Here is a 27,225-nt window from a genome sequence, read left to right on the forward strand (position 1 = left end):
GAGTACATAGCCTAATTAATATGTACCAGAACATCAGGAAAAGGTGCTTATTGCCAAGAATGCCAAAAATCATTTTTTAAGTTCTGTTTGGTGATTCTGGTGGTTGAAGGTCTCCTCTTTCACGTCGCGTGGTCAAAAATCGTCTAAAATAAATTTTTGACTGCTCAATTTTAATTTAGAGTTGATTATACAGGTCCGAATTTTCGTGTTTTTCAGTCTAAACAGTGATTTTATTGGAAAAGTATGCATCCTAGGAAAAAAATGCCATGAAGGAAATTGTAGAGAATAAAATTTTCTTTCTGCTCAGAGCTGGTTATTTTTCTGTGGGATGCTTTGTTGAAAAGCTATTTGCGAAAAACAGAGACGTATGGGACTTTTAAAAAAAAGCTTTTCTGAAAAATTGATGTTTCGGCAATGAGATACCTCTCCACAGGTCACCCAAAAATCACGTTAACGAATATAACGCGGCCTAACATCGAGTACTATCAGGCCTATGGGGTGACGCGTCGAGCGCATGCACAGCAACGAAGTTATAGAGGGGTCTTGAGATTGCTGTTTATACAAAACGTTACGAGTTTACCTGTATGCGGCTATATATAAATATATATATAAAAACTGACACACCGGGAATCGTCTAGTTTGAGCTCAAAACGTCGAGAACTATCAAAATTTTTCATCCCCGACCTTTTTATCCAAAGTTGAGCCTACCGCAATAGCCATCATTTTTTACAAAAATTTGGCTAAAAAACGTGCCAAGGTAAACCAAATGGAAATTGGAAGCAGAAATGAGTGCAGTAGAACGAGCTGCTGTTTCTAATTTACTTTTTGGAACCAAAAATTTGGATTCCTTCAAGCTTCTGAATAAGTTGGCACCTTGGAACGTGCATCATTTTAACTTCTGGGGGCTAAAACATCGACTTTCCTCCCTTTAGTGTTGAATTTCTAAAGGTCACACGAATTTTATCCTACAATGAGAGTCCAGTTTTAAAATTCATCGCAAAAAATTGAGACGATTGAAACGTTTTTAGGAAAAAAATGGGAATGAAACAGTGAGGTATCAAAGTACAAATGTTTTATGCTTCAAAGCGAAATTTGCATTTTCCCCCCTCATTTTTGGTCTGGGTTTGATTTTTTAAAATTCACCAAAAGTCGAAAAATGCACATTAGCACTTGTAAATTTGGCTGGTATATTCAATTTTTACATGCTCTTCAGATCTTGCTTTGTTCGATTTAAACATTTTTTCGCGAGTCCTATGTTGGAAAGCAAAATCTGCGGTTTTGGCAGGCTTTGATTTTTAGTTTGGAGCTTGATAGTACTTTTTTTCAAAACATCCTTTTTGATTCTTTATTTTCACGATTTTCCTGGAAAAAAATTACTTACTAATGTGATGCCTTCGTAAGTGAATAAATGCTTGAAAATTACGAATTTTTCTAACTAATACTCTTTTCGAGAAAAAACTTTCCCCTGCCCTTCAAACAAGGTTGAACTCCTGGTAAGGAGCCCCTCAATTTTGGAAAAAAAAATCAAAAAAATGAGAATAAACCAAAATCAGGAAATTTTTAAAAAATATGTCATTTTGACACTAAAATTGTTTTACATAACCCCCTTTTCAAGAAAAAACTTTCGTTGGACTCCCTAATGATGTTAGCTCTCGTGAGTGAGGCCCTCCCCCCCCCCCCCAAAAAAAGAAAAAAATCGGAGAAAATAAAAAAGATGTGAAATTCATCTCTGGAAAAATGTTTGTTTTTTCATTTGGCATAATCTATTTAAATGAGCACATTTTTAGGAGAAACCTTTTCTTGATCTTGCAAATGATGTAGGTTGCCTTTTATGTAAAAAAAGCCTTTCAAAGTTGAGTAAAATCGGCATTAAAAATTGAAAAATGGATATCTGTACACATTTCTTGAAAGAGTTTCATTTCTAGGCAGCGTACATTTAAATCACCACATTTTCAAGAAAGACCCTCCCTTGGTCCTGCAAATGATGTTGGTTCTCTTGTATTCGGCCTTCAAAGTTTCAAAAAATAGGAAAAAATGTAAAATTGATGTCTATAGGTAGGTACAAATTATTTGAACATTATTCATCTCAGAGAAAAATTCTTCTACATGTTTCTAGATAATTCCACTTTCAAGAAAAGCTGTCCCTCAGGCCCCCCTCTCCACAGTTTTGGCCACCTACTGCCCTTGAATGAAGCCCCAAAAGTTGAAAAATATGCAAAATAAAATTTCTGTTGGTACAAATTATTTGAAAATTTTTCTTTTTCTGAGCAGAATACTAAACTTATTGATAACTCTTTATTCAAGAAAAGCCTTCCTTCAGTCCCTCCAACAATGTTGGCCACTTACTCGTACATAGAAACCTCTTAAGTTGAAAAAATCAAAAAATAAAACAAAGTAGTAATCTATATTATCTAGGTATTTTTTTTTCAATTCAATTTCTCTGAGTTCTTGTAAGTGACTTCTCTTTAAAAAAAAAAATCAAAATAACTCACTAATATGTACAAATATTTTTCAGTACCTACTTGGGGAGTGAACCATTTTCTACATTTTCATCGTCAAGGGGGTGGGGGATCGAAAACATTGAATGGTGCTTTTCGCAGATGAAGGTGGACCAAAATCAAAGGACTAAAATTGAATTTTGAAGAAAACATTTTTTTTTAATTTTTTGAGGGAGGGGGCAAGTTTTACGTTTTTACTATGCAGGAAGATAGGTCTGAAATATTACCTATGTTCTTTGTTCATATTTGAAATTAAATTTCAAGGTCTTTTTTTGGTGAAAAATGATCCTGCTTTATTCCTCAAAACTTGATTATGATGCCTGAATGTGCCAATCTGACAGATTGGATCTTTTGTATTGTGTTGCCTTGGCAAATAAGCCTTTTTGTCATCGCATATTTTATAATCTAACTATTGTATTGGGATCAAACTCGAATCATCGAACATTCTTTTACCTCTCATTGTTTGTGTCCGTGATGATTAGAAATTTTAGCACTTTAAATGGCAATAAATTATGAATTTTCGATTTGTAGCCAATCAACAAACAGAATTCCGACATTTAAGGCAATCAGCAATTACTGTTCATCAAAACCAAATTTGAGACTGATTTGGAGTTTAATTTTTAATGTCTTGTTATTCACATGCGATTGATTTTATTCAGTTACGTGTTCTAATTTACGAGAAATTTATTTGATTCCATTTTAATAAAAGTAGTATATACGTTCTACTTTATAAATTATAAAAAAGATCAAGAAATGAAAAATCAACTTCAAATTGATAGTATTTGAAAGCTAACTTGGCAACCAGTGCAACCATCAACCAATAAAATAAATGGTGAAGGCAAATGCGAAAACTATCTTGCAATCAGCGAATAGCTGATGGGTTATTTTCTCATGGAGCATAAATACCCGATATGTTATAGATCTTGGAATCATTAGTAATGTAGAAGAGAGAAATGATGAAGGGTCTAGCAATCCGCATTACTGTTCCTTTTTCTACTTGACATGGTTCGAGTCAAGTTTTTTTCAATATTTTTATGCTTTTTTGGCAATTTTTCCCTTTATAAACTTTCAACGTAGGCAGCTACTCGTATGTTAGGAAGAAATATTCGTTGGAATGTGTCTCAGGAACTCGTATCTCCCCAGTGGCTGATCAAGGAAAGTGTGAAAGTTGAAATGGTTTGTCTTGACGTGTTGTGAAGGATTCCTCAAATAATAAAAGTTTTTTTTTTAAATGATTATAAGGATTTCGGATAAGAGTTCTCAAGCACGGGTAAAAAAATTTCAATAGCTATCTAATAAACGAATTTTAAATTTCAGAAAACAATTTCATTATTTTGAATAACTTTTCATCGATCGATTTTGAAAAAGATCTGCGAAATTGAAGTAAGCAATGTTTTTTTTCTTCAATTTTTACTTACATTCGTATTCTAAATCTCAAGCATCGACTAAATTAATACAAAATTTATTTGAAAACAAATCGATTTATTTCTCAACTTTCGAAATGAAAAACAAACTGATGCTAATAAAAAAAAAATGTATAAAAAATCACTTAGAATTAATATTTTTTCTTCAAATTATATTATTCTTTCAGTTGATTTTTCATCAGGCTCGTTTTTAATCTACCCGGCAAAATTCCAATAATTTCCATCTTATAAATATAAATAATTTTTCTCTTATAATTAAATAAAAAAAATTAAGGTAACAAAAAAATATATACACTTTCAATAAGTACAACGACATGGCTTTTATCGCAGAGAAAAAGAAAATTAATGACGCTTACGGTTATAGGAGAGAAAAAAACAGTTATGCATATAAGTACGTAAAACTTGATCATATTACAATGGAACTCACTAAATTAATAGAAAATTAAAAATTGAGCATCAATAAAATTAAAAATACATAAATAAAGCTATGAAAGTTATAATATTAAGCGTGAAATTTGATTTCTTTTATTCAACGAAAATTGAAATTTTTCTCTGTTTTGAAACAAAAAGATTTTCATCTCACAAAAAATTGACAAAAAAAAAACGAAGAAAGCGAGCGAAGCGAAAATAATTTATCACTAGTACAATATTATCATTATAATGAAAGAACAACATTATCTAATTCTAATCATTCCAGCCGCCTGGAAAATAAGGCGGAAAGTTTACTTTTTCTTCACTTACTCTAGGACTTCTCGAAGCAACGATCGAACCAACGATATCGTAACATTTGCAAACGCAGCATGACGGAAATTTAAACCAATCGGAAAATATACCTCTGCAATCGTTGGTAGGGTCATACGCCAGCAGACGATGTAGTCTGTATTGTTGTTCGCATCTGCAGCCTTGTCTGCAATACATTTGTTTATGCTCGAACCTGAAATTATTTATGAATCAACCGCTTAGAAACTTAATGATTGAGATCGTAGTAACTATATTTTGTCGCAAAAGGAATAAAAAAGAAGTTCCAAGTGTACGATTTGAAGGTTGAAAGCGATTTTTGAATCGTAATCTAGGATGTAATAAACTGGCATGCCATTTTTTTGAGAATCTCGCTTCCGGAAGGTCCACCCTCCTTTCCAGAAAATAGTCCTACCGAAAAATGTTCGAAACAAAAGTTGTACCTACATCTGAGATAGCAAAAAAGAGCCAGTTTTTTTGTGTCTTATTCCAGATTTTTAACCACTTGAGAAAAGCAATCACTTACTCTATCCTCTCTTGCATGGGTATACTAAGTTTCTTCTATTTTCATAGGATGGGAGAATTTGAATTGAAAAAGTAAAATGATGAATCGATTCAACTTGAAAAAAAAATAACGATAATGAACTTGAGTCATCACTCACTTTGAAAATTGAGAATTTTTTCTAACCAGTTGTGAGATTTCCCAAGCATCTAAAGGTAGAGGCAAAGATGGAAAAGTCAAGTTGATAAAAGTTTGCTATAAAATTTCATCGCTTGAGAATTTTTTACGATCTGTTTTCTCAATTAAACTGTGGAATCCTCAAAGGAAATATTTAATGCCCCCAAACAAATCACTTCGTTCTTGTTTTTAAGTTGAATTAATTTTTTTAAGTATAACTACCCTCACAGAAAATGAGAAAACTGAATGTATAAAAAAGTGAAACTTCTTACCAAACATTCACTCGTTACTTTGAAAATAGAATCAAATTGGAAGGGAAATAATCGTCGATGCTTTTCCTTAAAATTTCATTAGTATAGCAAGGGTTCCCAAAATAGCATTAAAATTCCAAACACCTGATTATTTTATTCATTATAAGTTCACGTTGACGAAGTAACCAACCAATTTGTATAAAAGTTTCAAGGTACTGATTTTGGAGTATTTTCACAGCATATCAAAAGGAGTCCACTCTACAATTTTTCAATTTTGCATTTACCTTTGCCTGGGGTAATTTGCAAAATTTAAAGTCACTTTTTTGGAAAATTGCCTTTCTGCATTTTTTCGCTGTATATTCGTCTTTTCTTAAAGCTTTAATAACATGATAAAATGATGAAGAAATACGCAAAATCCCATTTAAAGAATTCGACACGAGACAAGAAATCCGTTTTCTTTATCTATTGAGAATTGCATTCGAAATTTTTTCAATTTTTCCCCATCTTTTGGTGCCATTTGCTTCTATTTTCTGATTAAAAGTATCTATAGTAATTTGATTTAAGTATCAAGAGAAGAGCAATGTAGGTTAGGGTAGTTTGCCCTCCCACCAGTCAGTAGATTTTTGACGAGATTTAGCAGAAACCTTCACTTTGAATTGAAACTCACTCAGATAATATTTTGGCTCCGTAGGCACCCTCGGAAAGGAGAAATTGATTCTCAAAGAGGAGGTATTTTCAAAGAATCGCGTTTTTTCACTCTTATATCGCTACCCAACCTGTTTATCCGTGTTTTGAAAATTTTTCTTCCATAATATTTCGCAATGATCATCCAAAACATCGAAAGCTATAATTTTTGAAACTGGAGAAATATTTTGGGACGGAGTGGTACTTACTTATTTTTAAATTATTATTTCCAATTTCAAAAATTTCAAAAAAATAGCCAAAAAATTACGAATTTTTTTTTGAAACTTTCACTTAAAGACTAAAAAAATGACACTATTGCGTTTCAAAATATTTCTCCAGTTTCAGAAATGTTATGTTTTGATGTTTTGGCTCAATAAATGCGAAATATTGGAAAAGAACGAAATTTTCAAAACACGAATTTATCCAAAAATAATCGAGTTGCAAATTTTCAAAATCTCAGTAGAACCTTAAAAGTCCCAAAACAGTTAGAGTAGCGACAGGAGTGAAAAAACACGATTTAAAAAAAATGTTTTTTCCTTGAAGGGTCCATTTCTCTTCTAAGGCATCTCCAGAGCTGAAATTGTTCTCTGAGTAATTTCCAACTCGGAATGAAGGTCCCTTCTGAATTTGGTCAAGATCTGTTGACTTCTTTTTTGGGGCGGTCACGAAGTGTTTTTGATGGTAAGTCAGTGTATTTAACGGGTAGTGAAAGTAAATAATGAAAGTAGTAAAAAAAAATGTATGATGAATTTTCAAGAACTTTCTCCTTCGCTTCGCTGGGGTCGATTTTTTTCTCTTGTTCAAAATTGAAATTTACAAAAATTACTTACTTTTCGAATTTGGGACATGCCAAGGCTACATACTTCGGATCAGTAAATCTATTCTTTGAATTAGGCAATACCAACATAAAAATCAGAAAATTTTGAATAATAATGACTGTGTCAAAAAAATTTGAAGCCAAAATCCAAAATTTTGAGAAAAAATGAAGAATGATTTTTCTGCACATAGGAGTGACATAATTTTCAAATCAGAAAAATTTTAGGTCAAAAATAAAAAGATTGACGGTGGGGATTTTTATTTGAAAAAAAAAACAGTATTGTTTTGGAAAGTTAGTTTGAAAGTCGTTCCAAGGTCCATTATAAAAAATATTATTTTTTGTAAAACTTTTCAAGGTCATCGAGAAACGGTGAAAATTTTGAGAGTCCTACGATTTCCATTTTTAGAAATTCATGAAGTAGGTACCTACATTTTTCATGTACTGCGAAATGTAACTAGAGGATGAGGATGAAAACAGATGTGTTCTCATTTAATTTGGTGAAAATCTGGTGACGTTTTTTGGGCGATCAGGTACATTAGGGTAATCCTTGAATACGAGTACCTACATGACAAAAAAAATCGCGATTTCTTCTAGTCCCAACCCTCACTGTGGTGACCTCTGGTGAGAAAATAATTCCCTATTTTTTATTTTTTCCATTTTTGAAAAATTCGGGCTGAGGTGGGCCTCTTAATTTTTAAAAACTTGAAAAAATTCAAATTCAAAGAAAAATTTTCAAGATTTAAAAATATTAAGTTCCAACACTTTTAAAATGTCTTTTCTGAGTAAAATGAACTCTCATGAGGATATTAACCCACTTCCTAGAAAACCAAGTCGCTCCCCCAGAAAAGCTGAAATTCGTATTTTACATTAAATTTCAGTTGTCTTAGGGGTGGGTCAGCTTGGTTTTCAAAGGATGGGACTGAAAAAAAATGAGGGAAAAAATCAAAATGTCTTCAAATGGGCCAAGAAAGCCGAAATTTGGAATATACCCTATTTTCGACATGCTAAATCGATTGGAAACTGTTTCAAACCGTTTTGAGTAGTTCTGGAGCCTCCAGCAGATTTTTGAAGCTCGAAATTCCCACAAAATTTCATCAAATGGATTGGAAAGCCGAAATTTACTCTGCAACTAATGTCTTTTAAAGCCTCCAGCAACTTTTTGAAAATTACTGGAGCCTCCAGTAGATTTTTGAAACTTTAAAATTTCCTAAAAATTTCCTAAAAATTTCATCAAACGGAAATGGAAAGCACAAATTTACTCTGCACTCGAATTTCAACACCCTCTAAAGACGACTTCAGGTGGGTTCAAGTCATTTTGGAGTTCCAGCGTATTTTTGAAAATTACTGGAGTCTCCACCACATTTTTGAAACTTAAAATTCCCACATCATTTCATGAAATAGAGAGCAAGCTGAAATTTACTTTGCAAAAACTAGTTTCAATACAATATGAAGTCGACTGACTGGTGGTTTAAAAATGGTTTTGAAGCTTCCAGCTACTTTTTGGAAATTTTAATTTTTCAAAAAACGCCATGCAACTTTTATAAAGTCACTGGAGGTTCCAAAACGACTTGAAATCCATCAGCAGTCGACTTCGTAGCGAATTGAAAGTAGTTTGCAGAATGAATTTCGGCTTTCCATCTCCATTTGATGAAATTTCGGGGAAATTTCAAGCTCAAAAAATCTATTGGAACCTCCAGTAATTTTCAATGGACTCTGGAGGTTCCAAAACGACTTGAAATCCATCTGCAGTTGACTTTGGAGCGAATTGAAATTAGTTCGCAAAATGAATTCCAGCTTTCCATCTCCATTTGATGAAATTTTGCAGGAATTTCGAGTTTCAAAAATCTGCTGGAGGCTCCATGAACTGCTCGAAATGGTTTGAAACAGTTCCCAATCAATTTGGCATGTCGAAAATAGGGTATATCCTAAATTTCAGCTTTCTTGGTCAATTTGGTAAAATTTTCATTTTTCCCCTCATTTTTAGACTAAATTTGATTTTTAAAAATTCACCAAAAATCGAAAAAGGCACTTTAGCACTTGAAATTTTGGCAGGTGATAAATTTTTGCCTGATCTTTCGATCTGCCTTTGTACGGTTTAAAAATATCGTGCAAAATCTGCGATTTAGGCTGACCTGCCAATCCAAATGGCCGCCATTTTGTAGGTAAGGCCACTTTTTTTTTGAGGACAAGGGCTAGAAATGCTCCTTATGACTTCCTCTTCCTCTTTAGGAAGACAATTGTCCCGGAGGATCGACGGGGGGTGCAATAGATCCTTATGCGGGCTCCCTGAATATGTCGAAAAACCTTCATTTTTGAATTTTATTCAACCCTTTGTAAGAATGGCTGAGATGGAGAGCTCCAATCAAAATTTTGATAATGGCTGAAAATATTTTACTTGTTATTAGTGGACGGTTTTGCTGAAGAGATTCTCTATGGAAGATTTTTTTGGACAAGGTGGTGAACCCTCCAAAAAAGAAAAGGGGAAGGATGAACTTCTAGCTTATTTATTTTTTGATTTTGAACAACTTTTATTCCCTCTAATGAGGTTCTATTTGTTGTACTACAGTTTTGATGAAACCCACAAAAAAAATAAATTTGGAGGCTTTAGCGGACCTAATTTTCAAAATTGGAGGGGAGGGAGGGCTCGGATCGAAATTTTTCATAGAAACTAAAATATTGGCAAGACTCAGAGGTACATTTTTTGTTTTGAAAATTTTTCGATAGAGGCCATACGTACAGAAATAGCACACCATTTTCAGGAAGGGAGAGCCTCAAAAAAATGGCATATCAGCTCATTGTTTTTTAAATACATCCTAGATTACGTTTCAATCATGAAATCGCTTTCAATCTTCAATTTGCACGAAATTTCCTAATGATATTGTATTCTCGAGGAGGGGGGGGGGTAGATCACTATTGAGGGTGTATTTGCTTACGTGCATCTTTCCCAATGAACGTATTGTTCAAATGGATATAAATTCAATAAAGCTAGCATCTCTCCTCTGGTATTATTGGCCCAAAATGGAGCCACTACTTCTTCCTTGACTGGGCACGCATTCCTGTAAATACACAAACGAATATTAATTCCATGTCAAAATTAAGACCATTTGCAGCTCATAATATGGACAGTGAATCTGCATCTGAGGCGATCTCATACTTACACTCCTTTCAACCTGAACGTAGGCAACTCCGTAGTAGTCCCTTGGAAAATCTGCGGCTGCAAAGTTTTACTCGACTCTAGACTCGAGGCACTAGTCGATGTGGATGGAGATAATGGTAACTCTTCTGATACAGTGGTTTCAAAAGCGTTCTCTGTACTTGTAACGTCTTCATCTTCTGTACTATAAGGTAGGTCTGTAATCGTCGTGTTATCTAGCGCAGCAGTGGATTTCGTTGTGGTCGAGCTCGTCGTAGTGGTTACCGTCGAAGTCGATGTGGTCGTCGAAGAGGTGGTACTAGATGATGATGGTGATGATGATGATGCAGATGTAAACGTTTGTCTCAGAATCGTCGGTGTCGATTTGTCGTATTTTTTAAACGCCGGCTCGCTATAACCGTGCCAGTTGTCGCTGCCGTAATCTACATCGTTGGTTTCGATCTCCGCTCGTAATACAGAGAAGTGCCTTTGTTCTCCGTACATACGTTTCATTAAACCATGATTCTCGAAAACAAATCTGCGTACAGCGTGCCTGCAAAATTAAACGAATAATTGGCTGAGAAATAAATTATGTAAACAATAGATCTTGTGAAGGTATTTTCTCTTTTTACAATTTTTTCATTTGTTTTTTTTTCAATCGCAGATCCCCCCCCCAATTTTTTTTCAAAATCCAGAAATGAATTCAGATCTCGTAATATTGACCTTGACTGTATTACTACGTAGCTTAGTTCTGGGCGAGTATAAATAATTAAATTAAAACTAAAAGAGAAGAACATTGGTAGGTAGTTAAGCATCATCTGATTATTATGGAATGTTGTTTAACGTTAGCTGTTATATGATAGGTAGTTTGACATGACACTTTCACTAACGGTCGTTCGGTCTCTTTCTTCTTGTTTTTCTTTGCTGCAGCCATTGTTCAATTCTAAAGACTACTTTCACTGATGAATTCTTGTTATATTATTCACATTTTATCTAAAGAGCACGTAGTCCTCTTCGACGCAGACGTGTACATAATTTTAGGAAAATTAAAAATTTTTATCCACACGTTTATATGTACTCGTACAATGCAACATACGTGTTGCTTCGATTTTACTATTGGGTCTTGTCATCGTCGTAGGTAATTCAACGATGAGGAAAAATTGTTCGAAAAAATTTCTCTCGAAGGAAAATTATTTAAAAAAAAAAAAAATAGTGAAGAAATCGAGCTATAATACATTATATTGTTTCATGTAAACCGATAATTTTACTGGACAACTGTAAATGATGATATGTGTAGAGTAGACGATGATTATGGTGAAAGCGCGTCAAATTCTTCGACCTTGATAAGTAATTTGTTACGTGGTGACTTTTTTTTTCTTATTTTTTGACCGGTGTGTCTCGTAACGTAAAGTACACACAATTGTACGTATATCTCACTTTGATTTTAATGATTTATTACGCATGTTCGTATGTTTTTTATGGTGCCATCTTGATGGTAGGTACCTACTCTACTTGCTCATCTGACCACCCAAAGAAGAAATAAGTCTGCGGAAAGTACTTTTCAAGCATTGATATTTGATATTAACGTGTTACGTAAATTTATACCTGTATACGAGACGAGAACTTTTGTATTTTTTTTTTTTTAACGAATGAAAAACCAGCCTCAACACATGTTCGAGACTCGAATAGAGAAATTATCTATCTATAACATTTGTGTGAAGTTAATTAGGCCAATATCACGTCAAACCGGTAAATACACTTCCAGTGTATTAGTTATTAGATTACTCGACGACAGAGTTATTGAATTATGACAGGCAGGAAATGAAAACAATCTGTGGAAGTTACATATTGTAAGATGGAAATTCATTTCTCGTAAAAATCGTAGATTTTGGAATTTTCTCCACCTATATGTATTCTAATCTTTCTTTGTGATTTTTTTGTGATAGGAGGAAGAAAAACAATATTTTGAATTTTTGAAGTGGAATGTTCATTCCGTCTTTTATTTGGGAAATGGCTCCAATGTAAAACTAGACAGCTAAGCAAAGCTTAGCTGCAAAGTGTGCGTAGCTAGCTGCCTTTTCTACAGCTATAACCGTTATTACATCTAGGTGGTGCATAAGTGAATCAACCATGTCACAGTAATGAGAATTTTTGAAACTCTCACTGCTTCAAAATAATAATTGTTTTTCAGTGTTTTCATAGTTTCCAAATTACAATAGGTATTTCAGAATAATTTATAAGCGTGTATTGCTTCTAAATTAAGAAATTTCTAGTTGTTTTTCATAGTTTGCATTGTTTTAAAATTTACAAAATTTCAAATCAATTTCCCGAATTCCCCATCGCTACAATTTCATAAAGTTTTCAATAAATTTTCAGAATTTTGCATTGCTGCTGAGTTAGGAAATTTGCAATCAATTTTTAGAATTCACATTGCCTCTAAATAGTCAAATTTTGAATAATTTTTCAGAATTCTTATTGTCTATAAATTAAAAAATTTCAAATTCAATTTTCAAGTTCATATTGTCCACAAATTGTAAAACGTTTACTCAATTTTTGGAATTTACATTGCCTCCAATTTTTCAGAATTCTCATCTTCTTCATAAATATTACAATACTTATTTCATATAATTTTCAAGTTCACATTATCTTCAACTTACAGAACTTTTAATCAATTTTTGGAATTCTCAGCGTCTCTAAATACATATTTTCATATTATTTTTTTTAGAATTTCCATTGTCTTCAAATTTATAAATTTTCAAACCAATTTTCAGAACTTGCTTTTTATTCTAAATTAAGAATTGAATCTTATAAAATATGTTAAGAATTTGCATTGTCTCTAAATTACACGAAAAAAATATGGGTAATTTTTGCAAAAAAATTTAATTAAATACTGGTATTTAGCACAATTACTGTAATCGTATAGTAAAAATTATCATTTTAATAAATTTTGCTATAGGTACCAATAGTAAAAATCATTTTGTTTTAATAATTTTTACTAAATCATGATAATAAAAATTACATGTTTCAATTGTACAAAAATTAGTTTAATTGCTCATTTTGAAGTAATTTTTAAATTATAAGTAAAAAGTTGAAAATTATTCATGTCAAGGTAATTCTTACTATACTTATGACTATAGGTAGACAAAAAATTAATGAAATTAATTTTTAGTTATCAAATGATATCATAATTCATAACTCAATTTCAGCATTATTTTTGCCCCATTATCATGTACTACATAGGTAACTCCAAAGCATTTACCTATCCAATTTTCCTACGAAAAATCTGTCACCTACCTACTTACCTCACGGGGATTCGAACCTGGGTCCCTAAATTTCCTATTCCTACCTACATGCCCTAACCACTCAGCCACGAATTCACTACGAGGGTTAGGGCATTAAAATAATATATTTGTTTGGTAAACGCCCCACCAAACCACTCCCACTTGGAATTTACAGCTAACAGACCGGGGGTGTAACAGGGTACAATGAAACACAACTGGTGATGGAATAGACTGGGGGTATAGCAGGGTACAATGAGCGGCAGGTGTTCTACAAGTCCCCTTTTCCCTTTTTTAGGATTTAATGCATTAAAATAATGAACTAAAATTGCAATTACTCAGCAATTACCCATCCGAATTGAATGAAAATAAATCTATACCCTCCGCCTTAATGATTCTCAAATGGTGTCCAATAGGTACGAAAAGCGGTTGGATAGCTTAAGAGAACATTCATTGTAATTGAAATTTCAATTTCTCAAAGCGAAACCAATAGTGTGCTACGCACACTAAAAAATGATGGTTATAATGCACCTAGGGTAACCTATAGCACAGTAGAAGAAAACAAATTGAAGAATACTTACTTACAGCTGAAATTCTGATCGAGAAACTTTTACGATCTGTTAGAAGGCGTTATTGACTTTTAAACCACTGTTTATAGTTCTGTGAAAGAGCATGTCACCTAAATTTCATAATCAAATGTCGAACTAGGTATCGAAATTGATTCTCCCATTTTTGACAGAATTTTGCAAATAGGTATTTGAGAAGCGTATTAATACGTTACTAATTTTGTAATGAATGGTTGAAAAATAAAAAAAAAATCTTTCCAAATTGGTAGCATTCTTTCAAGCCCTTCGTGATTAGCAGCTTTATTGCAAGAAATACGTACGAGTAAGTTAATTTACTACCTTACATATGGAATAAGGCATTGGTTTACCCATAAAAACTCTTTTGGGATATCTAAAATCCAGAAACTTGTACAAATTAGTACTCTGGAGTACCTAGTTTGTTCTGTCTCTCTCCGGGTCCTACTTTCAAAAAAGTCTTTAATGCTCGGAGAACCCTCGAAGGGCTCGAAAAACTGTGTAACTCTATACCGACACTATTTTGAAAAAAAATGTGATTTTGTTTCTTTTTAAAATTTTCAGAATTTTGGCAAATGGAAAAAGTAGGTACCCACTTACAATTTGCAACCAACAATGGTTTTCACGTGGTGAGAAAAAGGGAATTTTCTTGGTACAATGTTCAATTATTTAGGATTTTGCTGGTTCATGTTGTTTTTCAAAATGGACAGTTTTGAAAGCTGGAAAAATTAAGGTATAATTGAATTCCCAGCTTCCGAAGTTGATTACAACGCCTGGAGGAATTTTAAATTGCTGAAGAAAAGTCAACTTTTTCATGGAAACTTCAGATCAGCTCGAAAACTGTGAGAATTGGATGGTGGCGAGAGGGGGGGGGGGCTTCATTGAGTATTATTTTGCAAAAAAAAGTCGATCTCGAACATTTTTTTTGAGACAGTTTTAATACCTAGGTAAAAAATACACTTTTCAACCAGACTTCTCAAAATGCTGGAGAAAAGTGAACTTTTGCTGGAGGCTCCTGTTGAAATAAAAATAAGAGAAAATTGTAGAAACGTTGAAAAATTATAGCGATGTTTTCCATTTTTGATAGGGGTACCCTGAGTTGGTTGCCCAACCTGTCGAATAGTGTGTACCATACCTTATTTTACAGTTTGAATTTTCCATCTCCAAACCCCCCCTCTACTGATCTGTCGCGAATTTCGCGAATACATCAAATAATTTAAAATAAAAATAAAATATTGGTTCGATTTCGACGTTGCCACTTTTCCGGTAGACTGAAATTTGCATGGCGTTTTTTATGGGAGAAGTATATTTTTTCATGGTTTTTGTTCAATAACTCGATAAATTGAGCTAGCACACAAGTGTTTAATGGGTGAAAAATGATCTAAATTTCGTGCCCCACAATCACAGACTTTAATAGAAACTTTCCCTTTCATGGGTCGATTGATATAAAAGTTCAAAGCTCGGTTAGCCTGAGTACCTACTTGGCTTTTAAATTCAAATAGAATGAAATTTTTAGTGAGCACATGAGTGTTTGAGGATGGAAAAATGCTCTGCAATTCGTACTGTACAATTTGAGCTTTTGCTCAACTCTGTAGCTTTTACTGGCCAAAAGTTACGAATGTTAGAAGTCCGAGATTTTACAACTTTTTGAATTTGTGATCAGCAGGTGAAGCTACAGAGTCGAACAAAAGTTCAAATTGTATAGGGGATGGAATGTACTAAATCACTTTTCTATTCTAAGACAACCTTTTACTCGTTGAAAATTTCATTCTATTCCGGTTTAAAGATCGAGTGTGAGTGAGTACTCACCTATACACTGAACTTGAACTTTCATATATATCGACTCGTTTAAGGGAGAGCTTCGATTGAAGTCTAAGATTGTAGTGTATGAAATACAGATTATTTTTCACTCCTAATAAACCTCTATGTGATCGCTCAACTTTTTGTGTAATTGAACAAAAACGATTAAAACCAATTTGGTGAAAGCAAATGCAAAAACTATCTTGTAATCATACCTGTACCGTATTTTGTACTAGTTACTTCGCTATCTTGTTATTTTTTTTTCTAGTGCTGCTACTATGAGAAGAAGTCATAATATCGAATGGAAGTTTATTCCTGAAGATTGCTCCCTGGATGGGAGATGCTCACGAACGTTTAATTTTATAGGTGAAAAAATGTTTCAAAGCACCAGTTTCTGAAGATTTAAAATAAACGTTACAAGAAATTGAAAATGTATTGAGCTCAAGCCCCCTCTCGTATGTGTCTTGATGATCTCAAAGATCTCATTACTCCTCATTTCATTTGTACTCGAAGTAATGATTTGGTTGATGATGAATTGGGTGTTCTGAACACCAGATCCGAATTATCCAACATTTGGAATTCTTGTAAAACAGTTCTACAGTCGTTTTGGACCATGTGGTACAAAGAATAGTTATCCAATTTACGCAAAATTTCCCTCCTTTGAACCATATTGTTCCCTTTGTGAGGAGCCCATCAAAGTTGAAAAAATCAGAAAAAAATGACTTTAAATGAAAATCAGGGAGAAAATTTTGAAAATACCTTATCTCATATCCACTTTCGAATTGTTATACTTAACGTTCTGTTTGAAAGAAACCGTCGTTGGACCCCCCCCCCCCAATGATTTTGGCCCTCTTGTATAGAGCCCCCATTGCCGCCAAAAATTGGAGAAAATAAAAAAAAATAAAGAATTGATGTCCGTAGAAATTTTTTGGAAATTTTTCAATGAGCAGAATCTTTCTCAATGAGCACATTTTCAAGAAAAACGTTTCCCTGATTTTCCAAAATTATGTTGGTTTCCTTACTTACAAAATCCTTCAAAGTCAAAAAAATTAGCCAAAAAAAAAAAATGAAAAATTGAGCAAATTTTTTGAAAATGTTTCATTTTTAGGCAAAGTACTTTCAAATGATCACATTTTCAAAAAAAAAAAAAAAAAAAAACTCCCTTGGTCTTTCAAATGATGTTGGTAACGAAAAAGATGAAAAAGTTGATGTCTGTGTGTACAAATTATTTGAAAATTTTTCATCTGTGAGCAGAATACTTCTAGATAATTCTTTATTCAAGAGAAACATTTCCTCTGCCCCCCCAACCATATTGGATTGTACATAGAGACCCCCGAAGTAGAAAAAAAACAACAAAATTGAACAAATTTTGCGCGATGTGCAAAAAAACATTGGGTTGTTTTTCATTTTTTCATGAAGTTTTCAATTCAACAATTTTCAACTTTATTATAGCCAATCAGAATCTGTGATTGGAATATCATTGGCTGTTTTCTTTTTGTTTTGTTTAATTATTGTATTTGAATGGAAAAATTACATACTTAATTTTTTAAGAAGTTTCAAAACATAGCCAAAGTATTTTCAACCCAATAGTACATATGTATGTTGATTTTTTTTTTCTAATTCAAAATAATGTTCAATTTAATGTAAATCGGATATTTTTCCAAGTATCAAAACGTGATGAATGAATTTTTGAATCGATGTTGAATACCACGAAGGAGTTCTTGTTCGAAAACAAAATTGATTTGAATGCATTACGCAATTAACCATTGTGCATTGAAGTCGTTAAAGCATCCAATAGGCAAACAGTGAGTGCAAAAACTCTCTTTCAATCAGTGAATAGCTAATTGAAAAAAAAACATAGGTATTCCGGATTAACAGCATCGGTTTCTATCTTTGAGAACGTAGACAAGTTCCATTTTTTCATCATGTAGGTAGAGAGGTTAAAAACATTTACCTAACAGTTTTTCTGTTGAAAATGGACCAAATCTTAGAATGAAAGATGAAAAAACGTAAAAACTTCAATTTTACGGGTTTTCTAAAATGTATTTTGAGAATCAAGGGTGTGAGGGGGGGGACTTCCTGGCACGACCTATTTTTACTTATACATACGAGTACTAACATGGTTGAAGACATTTTTTTCATGAAATCCGACAACTTTAGGACATCAACAATAATTTTTTCACAAGTGGGTACGAATAAGAGGTTTCCCCTTTAATTCATAGGTTAGTTATGGATGGAGATGGGAGGCTAAAATTGGCATACGAGGTAAGTTTATTTTACCCAAGTAGGGTCATGACTGAGTTGTTGAAACCAGGGAAATGGTGAGGGGGGGGCTCATCGGCACAATCTATTTTTCACCGAGGAGGCTGAAAATGTCATGATGTGATTTTCTCACTCGAAGTAACAACCTTAGGGCGTGGGAGAGGGAGAAGAACGAAAAAAATTTTCCACCTCATTATGCCTATACGAGTAATTAAAGTTCACCATATTGTTCGTATTTGAAATCGGCAATTTTAAGGTCCTTTTCCAGTGAAAAATAGTCCTTCAAGTCTATTTTTTTTTCAAAATGTAATTAGGATGCCTAATTTCACCGAACTCGCGTTCTTCATCAAAAATTTAAAAATTGAAAAAATTACCTACTTATGTTTTAAAGAATCGAAGTGATTAATAATACTTTAATAATACTAAAATTCATACCTAATATTTTATATTCGAGTACACAATACATGCTCAACTCACCAAGGATACGCACTTCCAGGAAGGACGCACCAATTTTCATTTTTGAAATCGCATGGTAAGTCTGACCAACTTCTGGAATTTCTGAATGGTTTCGAACATGTGGTATATCCATCGTAACTGCGAACTACATGTATTAAGCCAAAAGGTAACTGAAAAATGAAAACATACAATAAACAATTAGGTACATAGTGACTAAAAAAATCGACAAAAATTCAAGTTCGTTATTACGAATAGATACGTGTTTTACTAAAAAAAATCAGTTTTTCATTGAGAAAGTCTCGTTCATTTTTACGGCGGACTGGTTATGCAAATATGCCAACACCTCCCCTAACTCGAGGTGGGCAGTAGTGGTGCTCACACATTATCAACGCAACATTCCAGATGAATAAATTCGCGAAATCTGATTCTCATTTCCGATTATAATTTGAATTGAAATTTTTTTCAACTCCTTGCAAACAATATTGAAGACATCTTTCTGATTTTTTTTTTCGATTTTCGTAATATTTTTCAGGTTTTATTTCCTTTTGAGAAGCAAATTTTATTTACATTGTTGAATTACGATGATTTATCAACCATATAATTGTCATGGCCCACACTTAATTTGAAATTCATTTTATTTCGAAGTCAAAATTATGATTCTTCGAAAAGATTTTCGATCAATTGAAATCGATATCTTCAGTCGAACGCTTTTCGATTCCAAAAATAAGCCACCCCACCCGAATCGTACACAAACAAATATTGAATTTCTCAAATTAAATTTTCAACTCGCGAACCGCATTGGTATAATTGTACCAATGCGATGACTCATACGAGAGATAACAACAACTAACAACACCAACGGCTCTAACCATTTAAAGCATTGGTGGAAGTAAACTAGCTAACTGGAAAGCGTCATTCGTGTCATAATACATAGAATTTGTGTCAAGTTGTGTAGGTCTTCTTATTGACTCTCGGTAGATTCAATATTGTTTAAATAGATTACCTATGTACCGTATACCTCTGACTATGAAAAGCAAACGTGTAGGAATAGGGTTTAATTGTTTTGAAATGTTTGAACTTTTTTTCTTAGAACGGTTTCTAGTAGGTATAAGTACTGGTATAATAATGTGAACTTCGTGTTCATTTTTTAAAACTTCCTACCCGATGAATGAGTTGTCATTTTTTTTCATTTTGGCGAAATCTCTTTATTCGTGTCGTGGGCAATTGCCAAGTCGGGTTTTTGCTCGTATTTGTATAAAAACTAGCTGCTCATTATTCGGCTCATGAATGGTGGCTTTCGGATTGGGTACCTATTTATGGTAATTATTTGTGTTTTACTATGTACTATACTGAATCATGAAAATCAATCGGAGTGAATGATGAGTACATGTGTACTAAATTTACCACTTAGTATATTGGTAAAAATTTTTAAAATTTTAAGCTCGTTTCATTCAGCCAATCCACATTCATTCGTCCATTACTTTACTATTTACGAGTTTGACACGATGAAGACAATCAGCAATTACTTGCTCATCGAAATCGAATTCCAGACTGATTCGTAATTTGATTTTAAATGTTTTTTTTTTTATTCATCTAGGTACGAATGATTTTATTCAGTTGAATGTTCCAATTTACTAGAAAATTCGACTTCATTTTTAATAAAGGTACATAGTAGGTAGGTACATTCAACTCTATAAATTATAAAAAAGATCAAGAAATGAAAAATCAGCTCAGAGTTGATATTCAAAAACGAACTAATCAACCAATGCAACCATCAACCATAATATGGTGAAAGCAAAAATGCTAAAACTATCTTGCAATCAGCGAATAACTATAATGGTTTTGTTCGCTTTCTCGCTGAATGGATAGGGTACTAGATGGGTAGTTCGTCTAATACAATTTTTCAAATCCTTGGGTAATTCACAGCATTAGTTGGGCATATGCTATATGGAGCAATTGCAACCCCTCCCCCTCCTCAACCGATCCTCTAATACAACTTTTTCTGAAGGGGGCATACTTGAGGAACATTTTAAAGCAAACTTGTCATAGAAAAATGTTGACCTTACTAACAAAATGGCGGATATTTTGATTGAAAGATCAGCCAAAATCTGTGATTTTGCTTTTCAACATAGAACTCGGACAAAATTTTTAAACCGGACGAAGCTAGATCAAGAAAGCATGCAAAAATACATCACAAGACAAAATTTCAAGTACTGAAGTGTATTTCTCGATTTTTAGTGAATTTTAAAAAATCAAATTCAGGCCAAAAATGAGAAAATAATCTAAATTTTACCAAATTGACGTAGAAAGTTGAAATTTGGGATATACCTTATATTCGACCTGGCAAATCGATTAAAAAACTCTTTCGAATCGTTTAGAGTAGTTCTAAGAACCTCTAGCAGATTTTTGAAACTTGAAATTTCCACAAAAATTCATCAAATGAAGTTGGAAAGACGAAATTTACTCGGCACTCTGATTTCAATACGTTATGAAGTCGACTGTAGGTCGATTTCAAATCACTTTGACTCCTCCAGTGAGTTTTTAAAAATTAATAGACCCTGCAGAAGATTTTTAAAGCTTGAAATTCCATGAAATTTTACCAAATGAATTTGGAATGTCGAATTTCACTCTGCAAAGTACTTTCAACACGCTATTAGGTCGACCGCAGGTGGATTTCAAGTCGTTTTGGAGCCTCCAGTGGCTTTTTGAAAGTTACTGGAGCCTCCAGCAGATTTTCAGTGCTTGAAATTTTCATAAAACTTTACCAAAATGGAGTTGGAAAATCGAAATTTACTCCTCAATCTGATTTTCAATACGCTATGAAATCGACTGCAGGTGAATTTCAAGTCGTTTTGGAGCCTCCAGTGACTTTTTGGAAATGCCAATGCTTGGAATTTCCTTGTAACTTCACCAACTGGAGTTGGAAAACTGAAATTCGTTCTGCCCTTCTATTTCATCACGCTATGTAGTTGACTCCAGGTGTTTTTAAGTCGGTTTACGAGAATTCGAGATGAATTGGAAATTTGCCGGAAGCTCCAAAATAATTTGAAATTGACCTGCAGACGACTTCATAGCGTTTTGAAATTAGAGTGCTAAGTGAAGTTTGACTTCCTCACTCCATTTGAAGTTTCAAAAATCGGCTGGAAGTTTTAGAACTAATCGAAACAAGTTTTCTATCGATTTGGCAGGTCAAAATGAGATATATCTCAATTTCAACTCAATTCCATATCAATTTGGATTTTTTTTTCATTTTTGGCCTGAATTCGATTTTTTAAAATTCACCAAAAGTCGAGAAATGCACATTACCAGTTGTAAATTTGGCTGGTATTGAATTTTTACATGCTCTTCAGATCTTGTTTTGTTCGATTTGAAATTTTTTTCGCGAGTCCTTAGTATGTTGGAAAGCAAAATCTGCGGTTTTGGCAGGCTTTGATTTTTAGTTTGGAGCTTAATAGTACTTTTTTCAAAACATCCTTTTATTGAGCCTTCATTTTCACGATTTTCCTGGAAACAAATTACTTACTAATGTGATTCCTGTAGATGAAAAAATTTCGGAAAATACGATTCATAATTTTGTGCTGCCAGAATTTTTCTAACTAATCCTCTTTTCGAGAAAAAACTTTCCCCGGTCCTTCAAACAAGGTTAGACTCCAGGTAAGGAGCCCCTCAATTTTGAAAAAAATCAAAAAAAAATTATAATAAACCAAAATCAGGAAAATTTTTTGAAAATACGAGTACGTCATTTTCACACTGAAATTGTTTTACGTAACCCCCTTTTCAAGAAAAAAACCATCGTTGGATCTCCTAATGATGCTAGCTCTCGTGAGTGGAACCACCCCCCCCCTCCCTCAAATTTGGGGAAAATAAAAAAAAGATGTAAAATTGATGTCTGGAGAAATTTTTGAAAATTTTTCAATGGACGGAACTTTCTAAATGAGCACATTTTCAAAAGAAACCTTCTCTACGTCTTGCAAATGATATAGGCTGCCTTTTATACTCATAAAGCCCGGTCTCAAAGTTGAGAAAAAAATCAGCATTAAAAACCGAAAAATGGATATCTGTAAACATTTTTGAAAGTGTTTCATTTCAGACAGATTAGGTACTCCTCATTTTCAAGGAAACCCCTCCTTTGGTCCTCCAAATGACGTTGGTCCTCTTGTATGAAGACCCCAAAGTTGAAAAATATCGAAAAAGATGAAAAATTGATGTCTATAGGTAGAAATTATTTGAACATTTTTCATCTCAGAGAAAAATACTTCTAGATGTTTCTAGATAATCCCATTTTCAAGAAAATCTGTCCCTCAGCCCCCCCTTCGCCACAGTTTTGGCCACCTACGTAGATATCTCCAAGATTTGAAATATCAAAAATTCAGTCTTCTTTTTAGAGGGTCATTCCACGTCAATTCGACCAAAAAGTGCAGGTGAGGGGGGTCGGCGATTTTTTTGAAAATTTTCCGGTAGAAAGACCTCTTGGAAGGATGACCAATGGCGCAAATCGCAGCCCTCTAGCCCTTTTTTAAAGGCAGCTAGGGGGTGTCAAAGTTTTCAGTGAAATTGAAATATCACCCATTTCAGCAGTGGATTCCTCGATTAATCGCGATACCTACAAAAATGGAACTTTTCCCAATAGTTAGGGGTTTTGAAAGACTTTTTGGTTATATCCTAAAAGTCAGTGTTGCCACTTTTTATCGTACAAAAAATTAGCTCTAAAAGTTTCAAAACGTAGTTTTCATATCGTTCCGACTCTCAAAAATTCTGAAAAAAATGTATGTATGTATTATGAACATAGTTTCATGTTGAACAACATATTAAAAAATTTGGATAGTATTATTTCGTAAAATTGATTTTAAAAAATTTTAAATTTGCGAAAAAATTCGATTTTTTGATTTAAAACATGAAAAAAAGTTTTGATAGGTGAAGTTGACCCATTTGACCCCTATTTTCACGTATCAGTTGAAAAAGTTGAAAAAACCCTTTCACTCAATGAAATGAACTCGTCACAAAAAAATCAAAATTCGAAAAAATTCAATTTTCAATTCCAAACATCAAAAAAAGTTAAAATTTAGTCAATTGTCTTATTTTGACCCCTTTCTGACGTATTTCATGAGAAAGTTGATAAAAATCACACTCATAGCAAAAAAATTAAAAATCGTTATTTCTTGAATTTTTTCAAATTTTAATTTTTTTGTGGTGAGTATAATGGATGATATTCTAAGTTCATGGAAAACTTTGATTCCTCTCCTCCCAGCAGCCTTTAAAAAAGGGGCTAGAGGGCTGCAATTTGTGTCATTGACCATTTCTTCGGGGTCTTTCCACGAAACAAATTTCAAAAAAAATCGTCGATCCCCCCCCATCCACTTCATTGACGTGGAATGATCCTAAAGTTTTTTTTTAAAAAATGATTCATCTTCAAGACAAGACCTACCTCGAAATTTTTGTGCTGTATTTGTCCAATTTTTCATTGTTTACCACAAATTTTTTCTTAAGAAAATCAGGGTGAAAACATAATAAAATATAGTAGTCTAGCTGTTTTACATTTTTGTGTACGAATTCTCAATTCTTATCACTTCACAGTGTTATTAAAATGGTTTGAAATATGATTTTTACTGTAAAACAACACCTTGGTGTATCGTTTGAGAATATTTTTACGTTCTAGAGCATTTTTGGAATATTCAAGCTCATATTTATTAGATTTTTAGGAGAACAAGTATCCAAACCATGATAATTACCATGTAATTAATTTTTGAATTTATTACGTAACTATAACAACACTCAAAAATTAAAAACTCAACTAACCCCGCAAAAAATCACCTGCTTGCAAAAGTTACCAAACAAAAATCAAAACACAATAAATTCAATTTTTTAGCCCGTTTTGAAAACATATTCAGGCCCTCGAGCAAGAAAGTACCAACTTCCAATCTCGTACAAAAAAATGCTATCCAGTAATGATGATCAGCAAACGTTCTAATTTTTTTTGTGAAATAACCAATACCTATGGAGAATAATATGTACTTATACCTACACATAGGTATACAATACAATATGGTTCAAGTTAATTCTCTAAGCTGTCGTTAGTCAGTCAGCTGGTCAATTACCGACCTTGAACCTTAAACCGGCTTCACGTTCATTAACAAAGGAACAACGTGATAAGTAATACACGTAAGAGTGAGACAAAGTATTAGTATCGTAAGCGTACTTATATTTATGTATTTTGTCAAGTCGCGGCTATTTTTCTTTCCTTCCTTCTTCCTCCCTTCAAATATAGACATTACTTACCCACTCGAGACGAAATATGTACAAATTTACATTACCTATACACCGGTGCATTAAACCTTCATCCGAATATATACGGTTAACAGACTTGAGAGAGTTGGCTAAAAAAAAAAAGAACCCATCATAGCGTGATTTATTATCAAAAAGGTGTAAAGTCATCTCATCTCTTAGGGTTTGCTGGAATATTACTCGTACGTCTGTCTATGTGTACATATGTTGCGAAATCATAATCATTATTTGGACTGTATAGTTGTGCGAGGAACTGAACTTCAATTCGAAATACAATTAGACTTTTTTTATGTATGTACAACGGACAGTTATATTTCGCGAATTATTTTCACACTTGTTGCGGTGGCTCGTGCGAAAATAAAAAAGAGATTCGACCATCGAGTAGGTAGTTTTTTGTATAGTATGTTCTTAAATTTCTATCTGAAATTTATTCAAATTATATAATGGTACAACTGATAATCTGTGCGTAGGTCAACGATCTTTGGAAAAATAACGGTATCGTATACACTGTGTTAGTCTGAAGATTTTCGTTCAAAACGAAAGTGTACCTACTGTAGAGACCTTAGCATGGACTTGGAATATTACAACAGCTGGTCAGTGGTCATGCCCATTTCGTCACCCACCATTTTTTCGACTATATTATTCGATTTTATTCTGATTCTTGGATCTTCTCAAAAGTCCCTCATAAAAAAATCTATCATTTGTGCAAAAAGAAAATAATTCATCGGATCGTTTATTTTCTCACACTTCCTCATCATGGAAATGAATCATAAAACCAACTACACACACACCTATTTAAAATGGATATTATATTCAAATTTCAACGAAATTAAATAAACCTAGCCAGCATGGTACGGAAACGAATTCAACATTTGCCCAGACAGCAATTAGTAATTAACGGAACTTAGTCTAAATTTTTCGCACGCATTGTCCGCGATAAAGTATACCTAGTGTTGTGTATAGTGTAACAAACAATATCGAATTTATAATTACTCATCTGTGTTAACCTGTTTTAAAAATATGTTTACTTCTGGTCTAGATTAGAGAACGTGTATAGCACACATAATGTGCAAATAATCTTGATTAAATGACTTTTTCGGTAATTAACCGGCGTAATTTTTCAGCAACAATGGTTAATAGGGTCTTTAGGTTCGTCATGAGAGAGAAAATTCCAGAATTCTTTATTAGATAATTAAATATAATTTATGGTAGAATTATTCCAATGGGTTTTAGTGTATTTTTGGCATCGTAGGTACCCTTTTTGGTGGCTCTGGTGATCACCTCGAGAGTAGGTGGGGATTGATCAGAAATTAGTAGACGAGTTTGAAATTATTTTCCCCATTTGAAGTTATGATTTTTGATTATTTATTTATTGAACCGAACTGTTTCAATGTTGTAGGTTGAGGTACCTACCTACCTATCTGTCAGCTTATTTGTATTCTACCAGTGTCCAGTTGCTTATCTGTACCTAGCATATTTGTAGTGAAAATTCGTCGACTGATTTCGTAAGCATTCAACAAGTGGTTTTGGTTGATGGATTTCGAGATGTCTGTTTGATGAACGAGACTCTTTCTTCGTCCATGGGCACCAAAAAGATAAGCAACTAAGCAAGTTTAACGATAGGTGGGCAAGTCTAGGTACCTATTAGTATTTGGAGTTCAATGTGCTCGATTAATGACTCCATGAGAACGTTTAGCTTCATTGGTACGAGCAGAGCTGAAATTTGGACTCAAAATAACCAACTAAGTAGGCAACTAGACACCTAGATTTGTGGTCTAGAGATGCAGCCAAAGGTTCCCTTTGGGATCGATGGGGTGATAAGAGAAATATGCTCATTGAGAGGCAAACTTACCCACAATAAGATGAAAATATCGGCGTTCATGTGTATGTACGCGAAGCCTATTGGAGCTGTGTAATATTGGTGGCCGCCAATCGTCGTAATGGTGTAGCAAAGGCGTTGTAATTACTTGTATTATACGACATCAGCACAGAATCAGCATTAACACCAGCAGCAGCAGCAGCAGCTATATTTTTATTACAAATATTATTAATAACGCACGTATTATTTGTAGTATTATTGGTACGACGACGAGTAATACGAGTACGACTACTGAAAACAACCAGCACAAACGGCACGTCGCGCAACGCACTAGTTCCCATACTGGTCGCGACAAACGCAATGTACTATCCGTCGAATGTATTCAGTTTTAACTGGCTTTTGGTATATACGAGCTGTGTGTGGAAAATTAGGTCAGTACGATCGGGCTTGTCATACTCTACCCCGCTCTATTCGAAATAGAGGCATCGGAGTCCCCCTACGAGAGTAAATGATGACTCGACAG

The 27,225-nt window shown here is 33.6% G+C and overlaps 1 protein-coding gene across 1 annotated transcript; it reads right to left on the reverse strand.

The window, feature by feature from the left end:
• Window positions 1–3,941: 3,941 nt before the first annotated feature.
• spz4 (Spaetzle domain-containing protein 4) lies at window positions 3,942–27,096 on the reverse strand. Its single transcript, XM_065348825.1, has 5 exons — window positions 26,736–27,096; window positions 18,623–18,771; window positions 10,250–10,777; window positions 10,025–10,147; window positions 3,942–4,856 (listed from the first exon to the last, which is right to left on the reverse strand). The coding sequence occupies exons 1-5, from the start codon at window positions 26,763–26,765 to the stop codon at window positions 4,607–4,609; spliced, it is 1,080 nt and encodes a 359-aa protein (XP_065204897.1). The 5' UTR covers window positions 26,766–27,096; the 3' UTR covers window positions 3,942–4,606.
• Between the last annotated feature and the right edge of the window lie 129 nt (window positions 27,097–27,225).

The sequence above is a fragment of the Planococcus citri genome, chromosome 2, assembly GCF_950023065.1.
Source record: "Planococcus citri chromosome 2, ihPlaCitr1.1, whole genome shotgun sequence".
NCBI lineage: Eukaryota > Metazoa > Arthropoda > Insecta > Hemiptera > Pseudococcidae > Planococcus > Planococcus citri.